Source organism: Anser anser (genome assembly GCF_964211835.1).
Source record: "Anser anser genome assembly, chromosome: 20".
In the NCBI taxonomy this organism is placed as follows: domain Eukaryota; kingdom Metazoa; phylum Chordata; class Aves; order Anseriformes; family Anatidae; genus Anser; species Anser anser.
The window spans coordinates 7284440-7295984 of NC_139741.1; the positions used below are offsets into that span (position 1 = coordinate 7284440).

At 46.2% G+C, this 11545-nt stretch overlaps 1 protein-coding gene across 1 annotated transcript; it reads right to left on the bottom strand.

Moving 5' to 3' along the window:
• Window positions 1-146: 146 nt before the first annotated feature.
• On the bottom strand, window positions 147-8547 carry PRKRIP1 (PRKR interacting protein 1). The gene is made up of 6 exons (XM_083806162.1): window positions 8161-8547; window positions 7469-7547; window positions 5929-6029; window positions 5070-5155; window positions 3185-3252; window positions 147-878 (listed from the first exon to the last, which is right to left on the bottom strand). The coding sequence occupies exons 1-6, from the start codon at window positions 8278-8280 to the stop codon at window positions 763-765; spliced, it is 570 nt and encodes a 189-aa protein (XP_083662288.1). The 5' UTR covers window positions 8281-8547; the 3' UTR covers window positions 147-762.
• Between the last annotated feature and the right edge of the window lie 2998 nt (window positions 8548-11545).

The window sequence follows — 11545 nt, forward strand, 5'->3', positions numbered from 1 at the left end:
AGCAAAAAGGGTATGAAACGCAGCTAACACCTCTTGCTGTATTTTCACATGTGCCACGTAACTAGGTCTTTTCGTCCCTTCCTGCAACACGGCAAGCACCTCTTCATTTTACTGAAATCCTCTTCAAATAAAAGAAGACAGAACAATCCGACACATCCCTTTTATTAATTTAAAAAACACGGAAGAAAAGTAATAGGGAAAGTTTTAGCAATAAAAAAGGGATCCTGCTTAAAAATCTATACAACTTGTCTAGCAACATAAACTGATTTCTTTGGGTTAGAGATGACCCCATACAAACCCCCAGATTCAGAACACTCACAGTGCAAGACAGTCTGGCTACAGACCACTTTTCTATTTCAGGTTAAACTCTGCCCTTAGATTCAGGTATCCGATTGCTACCAGCTTTGACAAAAGTAGATTACGTAGTCCTCACAGTAATATTTTCCTTAAATAGTAATGGATATGTTTTAGCTTTCAGAAAACACTCTGGGCCATGTCAGAATTAACTCCAGGGTCACAGAGACTTACAGCTGACTCTTTAGAGCAAACAGAGCAGACTGCACAGCAGTTATACAAGCAATTAAGGAAAAAATCTCTTATTTGGCATTTCTCTATCAGTATCTCTTGGGCCTGCGACGTGAAGGTCATTCACCGTTAAGCAGATAGAACGTACGCCAATGGGTTCCGCTTGGCCGAGATGAAAGGCTTCATGCTCCTGGATATAAAGCAATGAACAGTGTTTCCAGCTCTCCCTGAGAGGCCTCATCCTCTTCCCATCACAAAACTTGGCTCTTCGGCATCATCTTCCTTCTCTTCCTCCTCCTTGCTATCCTCTTCATCATCCTCGCTGCTGACTCGCTCTTGAGATTGATCAGATTCTGAAAACAGAAACCGTATGAATTGGTAACATATTCCCGTGTGTCTTCCTTGTTAAATATCTCACAATAAAATAGTCTCAGGTGCTCAGCGAACAGGTATTAGATCACACTAATTAGTCTGAATGGGTAACATGACCCGTGTGCCTTCCACATTAAATGTCTCACAACAAAGTAGTCCCAGATACTAAGGAAACGTGCTAGGCATTAGTAATTCTGCTGAGTGATGTAGAGCCCTGAATATCAAGTTCTCCCTCGGAGAAATATTCCCTCGCCTGCACCACTCAAGCTGCATTACCACTGTGCCAAGACATCATTAAACAACTCCACCTCCTATTGAACGTTATTTCAATCAGAGGTAGCCAAGTGCTGAAGTGATAGGTTATCTCCTTCCCAATCTCACCTCTGCACGTCGGCATGAACTTTCAAGTATCACAGAGTATTGTCACAGAATGCAAACACCAGGAAGCCACCTGCCAGGCTGTGCATATTTCAATGCCTGTCCAATTTTACAGAAACTCCATAGGGTGCCAAGACCTTTTACAGACTGTTCAGATTATTAACAAATACAGGAACCCTTTAAGGTAGGTGCCAGATTAAGTAGGATCACAGAAAACTCACGATGCCTGCTAAAAGACCAGAAGAGAAAACAGCTACTAGAAATTAAATAATGGGTATGGAAATGGTGTGAAGTGGGACCTAGATCTAACAATCTTCCTTCTGCTCCCAGTGGCTCTTGTACTGGTTCTCAGACCAAGTCACACTCAGCTCAGGTTCTGACCATTTACACTTAGCATTTAGGATTAGTTGTCTGATGCCACCACGTGGTGAAGTTAGATATTGTCATTTTAGATTAGGTGACTATCCAATTTAGTGCCAACCTTTATTCTGAAGATTTTCACTCAGTAAAGATGAAAGATGGCAACTCTGAAGTTTTACCTATTCATTCATTAAAAAAAAAAAAAAAAAAGATAAACGCTTACCTACCAGGCCCAACAAACACATTTCCGTTACTTTAGAAAGAACTCTCAGATCTCAACCCAAGGCAAACAAAACTAGCAAAAGACAAGTCTGTTCTCATTTGCCTAAAGATAGCTGTAAGTGCTTTCTAGCTCCACCGATTTTATTTATTTATTTATTTATTATTTTTTAAATAAAGAAGCAAAAACTGCAAAAAGCTAAGAACTGTTCTAAAGACAGGAGTTTCAATCCTGGCTTCCAGATGACTTGTTTGTGCCGAACAAGAACATTCCAGCCCAACAACTTGCACATGGCAGTCCCAAACCACAGTGCCAGTCCCTGCCCAGCTCTCCTCTCTCCCAGCCACGCTCTGAACGGATGGATAATTCTGTTCTGCTAAGCCTCACACTTCAATTCTCCTCCCAGTCACAGTTCATGACCAAGTAGCTTTTAAAAACAAAACTAAAGCACTCTGCTACACTCACTTGCTGTCACAAGTATAATTTACCTGCTGATTAATCTACCCTCCCATGTTTACATGGAAGGCTGGCAATGGTTCAGCTGAAATACATCCAACTTTGAAAAGCAAAGCAGAAATAAGGTAGATCTGTCAGACAAGTTAATATTCTAGCAGAATTTATCGGGAGCTGTGTTAACTCCAAGACTTACTGCAGAGGCAGTGTGCTAATCCATAAAGCACAACTATTTGAAAAAGTAAGATATAATATACTCACTGAAAGGAAGCAATGAGTATTCAGAAATTTGAACAAACATTTATACTGGCATTGCTGAATGTTCATTTCCAAGACTACGGCAGAACAGCAGCAGTCTGATTTTTCATGTTTATTTCTATGTGAAATGAAATAGTTGTGTAGAACAGATAACACCACAGTGTCTCAATTTCTTGCACACAAAATCATAACTTAGTTTCTTGATGTTGAAATTGTGCATTTTTCCCCATTTTCCCATATGTATTTAAAAATATTTCAAAAGAACAGCCCGTAACAATATCACCTTTTTTAGTGCATGTTCTAAATTTGCAGTTTGTCAGAATAGCTGGGGTAAAACATCCACAATCAATGAAATCAGACTCCAGCATTTGCTGTCCAAAATTTCCCCTAATAAGGGGAAAATATTCATAAATAGAGACGTTATTTGTAATATTAAATCTCAACCTAGAGGGTTTTCAAAGAGTACTTTTGAGATATTAACAAAAATATCAAGCTTGAGATCAGTCTTCCTACCCATCTATCAAGAATGCTTGGGACAGGGGGTGGAAAAAACCCTTCTAAGGCTTCGATTAGGGAACAGAACCGAGTCTTGAGAAAAGAAAACTAACTCTTACTGACCTTTTTCCTGTTTCTTTTGTTCAAGTTTATTTTTCTTAGCTTGCAGTTTCTTCTCTTTCAACTTCTGGCTGAAAAGCAATGAAAAAAAAGACTCATGAAAATTTAGTATTGTAAAGCTACTTCACATTGTAATCATATACTGATTAAGGACTTGTTACAGACATCTTGGAAAAAGACTTCAGAAGAAAAGTTCAATTTAACTTTGGCCTCAACTAAAAATTCAGTCAGAGCAAAATTACACATAAGATCAACAGAAACATTTCTATGTTGGTTTTAGTTCTATGGAAATTTTCTTTTGAAGTCTATTCCCTGATGCCACTACAGCCAAAACTATCTGACACACAAGAACATCCAAGAACACAAGAAAGAAGAAAATAATGAAGATGCCCCTACATTTCAGCTACCTAACCTAATAAAAACACAGAAAGTGGTGTCAAAACCCCAGACTGCTAGAATTCAACAATAAAAACAACAGTAATATATGCTTTAACTGAAAAAACAAACAAACAAAAAAACATATTCTTTGATCCTCATCTTCGGCTATGCTTAACCATTACATTGGGCCCAGAATTAACACAGGGGTTAAGAGGGAGTATCAGTTCTGTTTGCCTAGCCAAGGTAACCAGGCAGTCTAATGGCAGACAGTGGGCAGAGCAATCTTGGATTCACGCTCCTCTCATGCCGTAAGCAGATTCTTTAGAAAGAGCCAGGTACCGTATCTGCGAACTTGGGACAGAAGAGAAAGGGTGGTGAGGTAACTTAGGGGGCTCCTACAGGGCACAGTTGCTTGATACCTACACCATTAGACTACTCTGCGGAAGAAGGGAGAAAGGAGGTGTTTAAGTGTTTAGGCAGCATTTGCTGTTTGAACAGTTGTTCTCCTTCTCAGCCAGGGAAAAGGCAGCAGGCCAGATCTGACTTGCTGGCCATCTGTTGGACAACACTACATCTAAAGTAAGATGGCACCAATGCTGGTGTTGCCAACATTTGTGCTAATATGCCAGTGAGTCACTTTGCACAGGCCTTTTCGCAGCAACTCTCAGCTACACAATGCAAAATGCTCAAAGAGACAAAAGAGAAGCTGCGCAGGGTCAGACCCTCTGAAAGAGGCAAGCCGTGATATCCTGCTATTTCTGAAAGGTGTGATGGCACAGACTGTGGAATTTAAATTCTTATATCACCGCATTAACAACTCTCAGGCCATTAATTGAGAGCACCAATCTTGTAACTGTTTTACTTTGTCTAAAACTTAAGAGAAGGAAGGATTTCATATTTCTTATTTTGTCCACCTAACTTAGTAGACTTAACCTGCCAGACTTATCTCCGAGGTAGGTAGAAGCAGCTACTGATTTTAACAACGCTGCACTCATAAACAGCTGTTTCCATATGCACTGACTGAACTGGGCTAGTCACACTTACGGTGTACAGAGGACAGCATCATGCCCCATCACGCTCTGCTACTCCAAACCCACATACACACCCATTAAGCAGCACCCATTTTTGCGCTTAAGCTGCTTGATGTCAGCTGTTACAGACATTTATTTAAGCCAGACGTACATACAGACCTTTTCTGACATTGTTAAAACAAATACGCAGTACGGCGTGTTGCAGTCAACACAAGTGTCAGCAAAAGCTGCTCAACCAGTCAAAGTTATCCTGCTAGCTGTGGCACTGAAAATAAACCATGCCAGCAAAGCCTGTCAAGTTTACAACTGCCTTTAGAAACCAAGCAATGACATCTACAAAATTAATTTCCACAGCTAGACTTCTTGGCTGACAGATGTAGAAACAGAGTGAGAGTATTTATCCAAAGTACGTAGCTACAGATGAGGCACAGGGCATGAGGTTTTCCATGTCAAGCCTCCTGGGAACAATCTGCCCTTACCGCTTCCTTCTGCGTTTTGCTGTTTGTTCTTCTGCAATCATCTTATTCCTCTCCAGTTTCTTCTGGAATTCCTCATCTAGTCTTTGCTGTAATTGATCACATGTTATACTTCGGTCACAACCTAAATTAAAATACTTCTCTTCAAAATCACGTCCTTTTAGGGAGAAGTCTTTTCGCAAAATACAGAAGGGAGCTTTGCCAGCTTTTATCTGGCTCTTTATACAAAAGCCGTAATCCTAAAGCAGACTTCTGTACAGACAGCATTCTTAACCTGCAGCCTGAGCCAACTATTGAAGGCTTTAGAGGGAGGAATCCTCACCAAAACAGATGAGCAGCACTGGGCTTCTGCCCTAAAGAATGTGTCAATAAAAACAAGAGAATAATTTGAGACACAAACATTAACATATGAATCAAAGGACTCATCTTGGCCAATAGAGAGTATAATCTCTCTGGAGGAAGCAATCCTCTACCTGACCAAGATTTAAAAAGAGTCTGTGTGCATGCACTTGCTTTGATGCTGTCTGTCAAAGACAATGAAATTAGGGATTTCCTTTCATTCTTAGAGACATTTCTAACAGTTTTTAAAACATTTTCAATCCAACACGAGAACACAAACATTCATATGCTGTTTTACTGTGTGCTAGGACCCCCACTGAACAGAGAAAGATGAAACAAGTCTGACACGAAACACCAAATGTTTCAATGCTAACAAAAACACCACATATCACATATTCCTGCACTGTTTTGCTCTGATGGTGGTTTAGAATTTAACTGTTTGCACACGATTTTACAAGAAAAAAAAAATGCAATGAACACCAAATAGTCATGGGAAGAATATTACAAAGAGTGTCTTGCTGACCTTCTCAGCCATGGCATCCATGAAATCTTGCCTCTGGTACTCTCGGCGACGAAGATGCCGGTACACATGAAACTCCCCGCTGCCAGCTCCAGCACTGGAACCTACGATAAAAAGGGGTCAGTCTGCTAGAAGATAAAATATACCAGATGTTCACATATGACTACAGCTAGATGCTGAGGGGCAGAACATACAAAAGGGCACCGTAAGATGAAAATCTACACGCAGAGCGTGTCTCTATTTTATATAAGATCAAATCACAACCAGAAACCAAACTGAGCTGCAAAACCCTATACTTATGGTTCACTGCAGTTTCTGCTGATCAAGGCAAATAGCATCCTATCTTCCCCACAGAGAATCCAGTCTTAGCTAGACACCAAGGCAGTAAAAGAACTAGAGATCAAACACACATGCCGTGGTCTTCTAGACAGAGGTGAACTGAAACATCCTACCAACGCTGCTTCTCATTGTTTTTCAGCATCTCATACCAAAAAAAATAAAGGTCAACAGAAAGGTGATAAACCCCATCACATTACAGTTTTCCTTGCAAGACAGATACCACCGACAGTTTTTATCTGTTCCTTCACGAACAAAATCCTTATAACTCTCTCTTCTTGGCACCAATCTGCACGTTAAAAGCCCCACAGGAGCTTTCAACATTGCACTCCATTCTATCTGTCTGTCTCCCAAGCTATTTCTCAATGCAAAGCACACAAAAACATGCTCAAAAGAAGACACCTAGTAACTAAAACATGGCAGCTGGGGCTCCAATAGGGGTGCTCCTGATACCAACAGAATCCCAGCATGTCAAGTGCTCCCAGAAAAACAAAACAGTCCAACAGCATACAGCAAAGCTATTTTGAAAAGCCACGAGAGAATTACAGTAAGTACAACAGTTTATTCAAAAGTGTATAAAACCTTTAGTCTTCGATCAATTATTCTGAAATAAGAATAAGTCAGACTCTGGAAAGGATCATTAATAAGGACAAAAGTTCCAAAGAAAGGGATAACTTCCATATGCAGATAGAATTTACACCACAAATACCAAACCTAATCCCTCCAGATAAAAGTGAAGCATAAGCAGAAAACTTGTGCTGGGTTCCTTGCACAGCTGTTAGCTCCCTTCCTGACCACACACAATCACATCCACTGCACATGTCTGTTTCTCACTGCCTGAGATTCAGACTCAAGACAATCAAAGGACGGACTTCATAATTAGAATTTTTCAGGGCACTCTCATATCTGTGGGAAAGCCAGATTTACTTATGCTTTGTCATCAGTACAGCAACGGATTATTTCTTTACACACAGCCCACGTGCTGGAGTGCCACAGGTGTTGTTCACTTCGTGTTCTGACAACCAGCAGTAAAGCAAAACCCCAGAACCAAACAAAACTTGAAAAACCAGCTCAAAAAGCACATTTTATACTTCTTTTCTCTAGCAAAACGAGCAACAACAAACAATCACCTCTAGTCTTTTCTGTTAAACAGTTTCTAAGCTTAATGTGGATGACCCTACAGTTATCTGAAGAATAGGATCTTTACCCATCACATCTCTAACAAACTCCGGGGGAGGTCGTGGTGCCCATTCGTTCAGTTTCTCAGGAATCGGTACGGTCTTCTCCTGTAAGAACAAACCAACCAGTCGTCAGTAGCTTCTAGGAGCAAAGTCTGCAATTTTAACACGTTGTTCAAGTGTGCTATATGCACGACAACAGCCTCTTCCACCAGCTGACAGACCCCAGAAGGAGCACTTATGTAGAAATCTCTTCGTGCACAGGGAGCACACAGAAAATGAGAATCGAAAGGTATCCTCTCTTTCCCTCAAATTCAGGCCTGCGGGTCAACAAACCCTGGGAGGATTTAGGAGCGTCTGTGCTTCTTTTTAGCGTGGAAAGTAGAGGAAGAAAGGCAGCACCTCCACGCTTGTGGGAACTGAATACACTACTAAGAACCTGGGAAAAGCTGACAGGCGTTTGTGCAGCTTCCCTAACAGATCTACAGAGGACAAGGGAGGGAGAAGCCAGGGCGCAAGGTCAGTGGAAGAGCTCCGAGCAGGGAGCTGTCTCCTCATCCAGCACCCAGGCAGGGAGGGCGAGACCCCTTCCCCAAACGCCTCACCTCAGGACAGGGACCCCCGGCTACGGGCACCGGGGTCGCGTTTCCCCCTCAGCGCCCACAAAAACTGGCGGTGACCGAGCCCCCTTCCCCCTCCCGGAGACCAGGGGTCCCCTCACCGGGTTCCTCATGAGCCTCTCGAGGCGGAGGCGCTGCTCCTCGGCGGCGCTGCGCGGGATGACGAGCGGCTGCGGCTCCTTGCGGGGCCTGGGCGGCCGCGGGGCCGAGGGCGCCGCCATTTTGCCGTCCCTCCGCGCCCCGCCCGCCTCCAGCCGTCACCGAGCGCGACCGCGCCGGGGCTGCGGCGCCGCCATGGCGGGCGCGGCCGGGAAAATTGCGGCGGGGCTGAGCGCTGCTGGCTCCCTCAGCTATGTCTGTGGTGCTTAGCCCGTCTCCTTGAGGCCTTGGAAAAGGCGAGGGAAGGGCTACGGCTTGCCCCAGCCGTTCCTCAGCCTCCCGGCAGCCGGCTCTTGGCTGCTGGGGAGGAAAACCGTGCTACATGAGGGACCCCCCCACACACCTCAGGGGCTCCCGGGCACGGCGAGGGCTGTGAGGAGGACGCAGGCGGCGGCTCCCGGCCCAGGTGGAGCCTTGTTGGGGGCTTCCCCGAGCCACTGCTGTGTTTCCTACTGCCCACCTCTAAGCCAGCTTCCCCCAAAGCGATGTTTGACAGGGCTTGTATCGCCTGTGCTGCCCCCAGCACTTTCCAGGCTGCAGCTGTGCCGAGTTAAGGCTGACCCTATAAAGCTGACCCCATGGGACGTGTTAGCATCCCCAGAATCTGTCATGCCAAGCTCTGGGCTCAGCCCCCAACAGCAGAGCCCGGAGCAGGGAATTCAGAGTATTTCACACAGGCACCCTGGCCCCAGCCAAATCCCTGCCCCGTGACAGTGTAAGCGATACAGGACTTCCTGGTGCCTCCCTGGAGGGCTGCCGGCACCATCTGCTCATGTCACTTTGGTAATTAACAGGCCTTGCCCGCTGGCAGCCACTAGCAGCAGCGTGATTCCCCATGGCACGGACTCACGGGGCGGTGGGGAGGGCAGGTATCGGGGAGGGATGCTGCGCTGTCTGCGTTTATATCAACATCTGGGCTTTGCAGGATCAGTGCCTCATCCAGCTGAGGACTCATACACCCAGAGCCGTGCTTGCCCGACGGGGCTGGAGGAAGAGGAGCCAGAGCTGGCTGTGATACAAGCTTCCTCTGCAAGCCAAATTGCTTGTCGAGCTGCTATGGCCATACAGAAATGGCATGGCATGTGCTCAGGCTGTGCGTGCGTCAGAGAATTAGCTAGTAAAGGTCAGCTGCAGTGGAACAGGAGCATAAGGCTTTGTGTAGTTTATGGAGATAAGCTGGAGCGGCGAGGCTGGGCTCTGCGTTTCAGACAGCTTCGTGCTGTGCATGTGGAGAGGGGGACAGAAAAAGGAACACAAAGTTGGGAATGGCCCTGTCTGAGATTTATGGGTCATTTGTATTGACCTGAATTTATTAAGCCCCCATGCTTTTCCCTCTTCCATGGAGAAAATTGGAGCTGCTCCTCAGGTTCAGTCCTCTCTCTGTTTACAAAAGACTTTTCAACCTCTACTGAGGTTGCTATGGAAATCGCTCTAGTTTATGTCTCGTGTTTGTCTTACCAACCTGATTTGTAAAAGAATGGTGTGAATTTAGGGTTGGCTAAGTTCCCGGCTGGCGCGCTGGCCCTGTAAGACATCCCTGCAGTCACTGCCCTGGCTGGAGCAATGCAAACAGCTTCCCCCATGCTGTCTCCCAGCTTGTGATCTCCTATTCCCAAAGCTCTCCCAGCACAGGTCCTTCTTGGCGTGCCAGGATAGGAACCAAGTATCACCAGCCCATGCTCAGCCTCCATCAGGACACGGCAGTTCTATCCGCAGAGGCTGGGGCAGATACATGCCTCTGTCCCTTCTCAGTCACTGCAGAATGTGTTTTAGAAGCAGATCTGCTGCCAATCCATTAAGTTTCCTCTGCTGAGCCCTGAACACAACATGGGCCAGTTTCACTCAGTAGCCCATAAGGTGTCACCCTGTTTCTTCCTCCTTGCTGCCATGGCCACCTCTCCCAAACCACAGCTTCTGAGCGCGGGGGTGTGAGCAATGAGCTGTCAGGCCACAGTGCTGTCGTGCCAGTCCCCGCTGGAGAGCGGCAGAGCAGTGGTGATGACCATGGACACTGCTACAGCCCGAGGGCTGCGGGGAGCAGCTGGGCAGCTCAGTTCTCTTGCCCAAGGTGTCTTCTGCTGGCAGCAACTCACAGCCCTGGGGAATGACAAGCAGCTGCCTGTCATCCGACAGAGCCCACGCAAACAGTGTGGGGAGAGAGACCTGGGAGCATCTCGCTGTCAAACAACATGCCTAGGGAATTAGTGCAGACCCTTGACGTCTTATGCACCTGTTACTTTACTCAGGTCAAAAGCAAAATGGGAAGCGTTTCATCACGTCATTAAAAAATAGCCCATGAAATCAGTGCTGGGCTGGGATCTGGGCAGAGCAGGGGACTTGCATGTGAGCAGTTCAGTGCAAACCAACCACCTGAACTCCCTGATCTGTATCAGGCAAGCTCCTTTGTGTTCCACAGCAAAGGCGTTCTGAGGCGTTTTCTTAACTAAAGGGATCCTTCTGGAAGCACCCTAAGCCTTTGCACAAAAAAAAAAAAAGCCCTGCACATCAAGCAGGCAGGAACCCCCACGGACAGTTTAAACACCGAAGAAACACGTGAAGGTACACTGCTGCAAGTCCCTCGCATCTTTTGCCTTCTTCACAGTATCGGCCAGCATGCAGCATGCCACCAGCCAGTCCAGCCCACACGCTGCGGCCACTTTCCTGTTTCACTGCTAGATCTCCCCGTTCAACGTAGAGGGCAACCCAAGGAAAGGAAAGAAAAGCACGTTTTCCAGCAAAACTAATGCCATAATTAGTCAATTTGCTAATATGCTGAGGTGTGAACAGCTTATGGTGAGGCAGGAGGAGCAGCTGTCCCGCAGGCACAGCCCTCGCTGCCTGCCTTGCAGGCAATGCAGGAGAAGGGCTGTCATCTCCCCAGCTGGCCGGGTCCTGATGGATGAGCCACCCAGGGCTGGTTAACAGGCTCCGGAGAATTTGGGGAGGGAATGTTTTTGTGAATGGGTCACGATGCAACTGTGACCTGATTACGGCGCTGAGCAGCTCCCTCCACCCCCAAAAGCCATGTGTTCGCTGCGTCTGGAAGCCGTGTCTGTCACGCTGCTTAGCTGTGACAGCGCAGTCTGGGACAACGTACCGGTTTTCCCAGGGGATCCTCACCAGAAGAGAGCACACTAGAAAGATGTACAATGGCAGAGCATGAGGCACGGCCTCCCGGGAGAGACGGTGGCAAAGGAGGGGGGAAAAAACATGCAATGGGGACCTCGGCTGCTAGGAGATGCTAGCGCTGGCTTCGGAGAGGAAGGCACATCTTTGCTCCCCTGGGCTCTCGCTTCACTTTTATCTGCTCTGCTCCAGGGCTGGAGG

Excerpts from the sequence above, each read along its gene's own strand:
- PRKRIP1 (XM_083806162.1), bottom strand. The coding sequence starts at position 8,280 with ATGGCGGCGCCCTCGGCCCCGCGGCCGCCCAGGCCCCGCAAGGAGCCG. Across the intron at positions 6,030-7,468 it reads GTTTGTTAGAGATGTGATGG|GTTCCAGTGCTGGAGCTGGC; the intron begins GTAAAGATCCTA and ends TTTTTATCGTAG. Across the intron at positions 3,253-5,069 it reads GCAAAACGCAGAAGGAAGCG|CCAGAAGTTGAAAGAGAAGA; the intron begins GTAAGGGCAGAT and ends ATTGCTTTTCAG.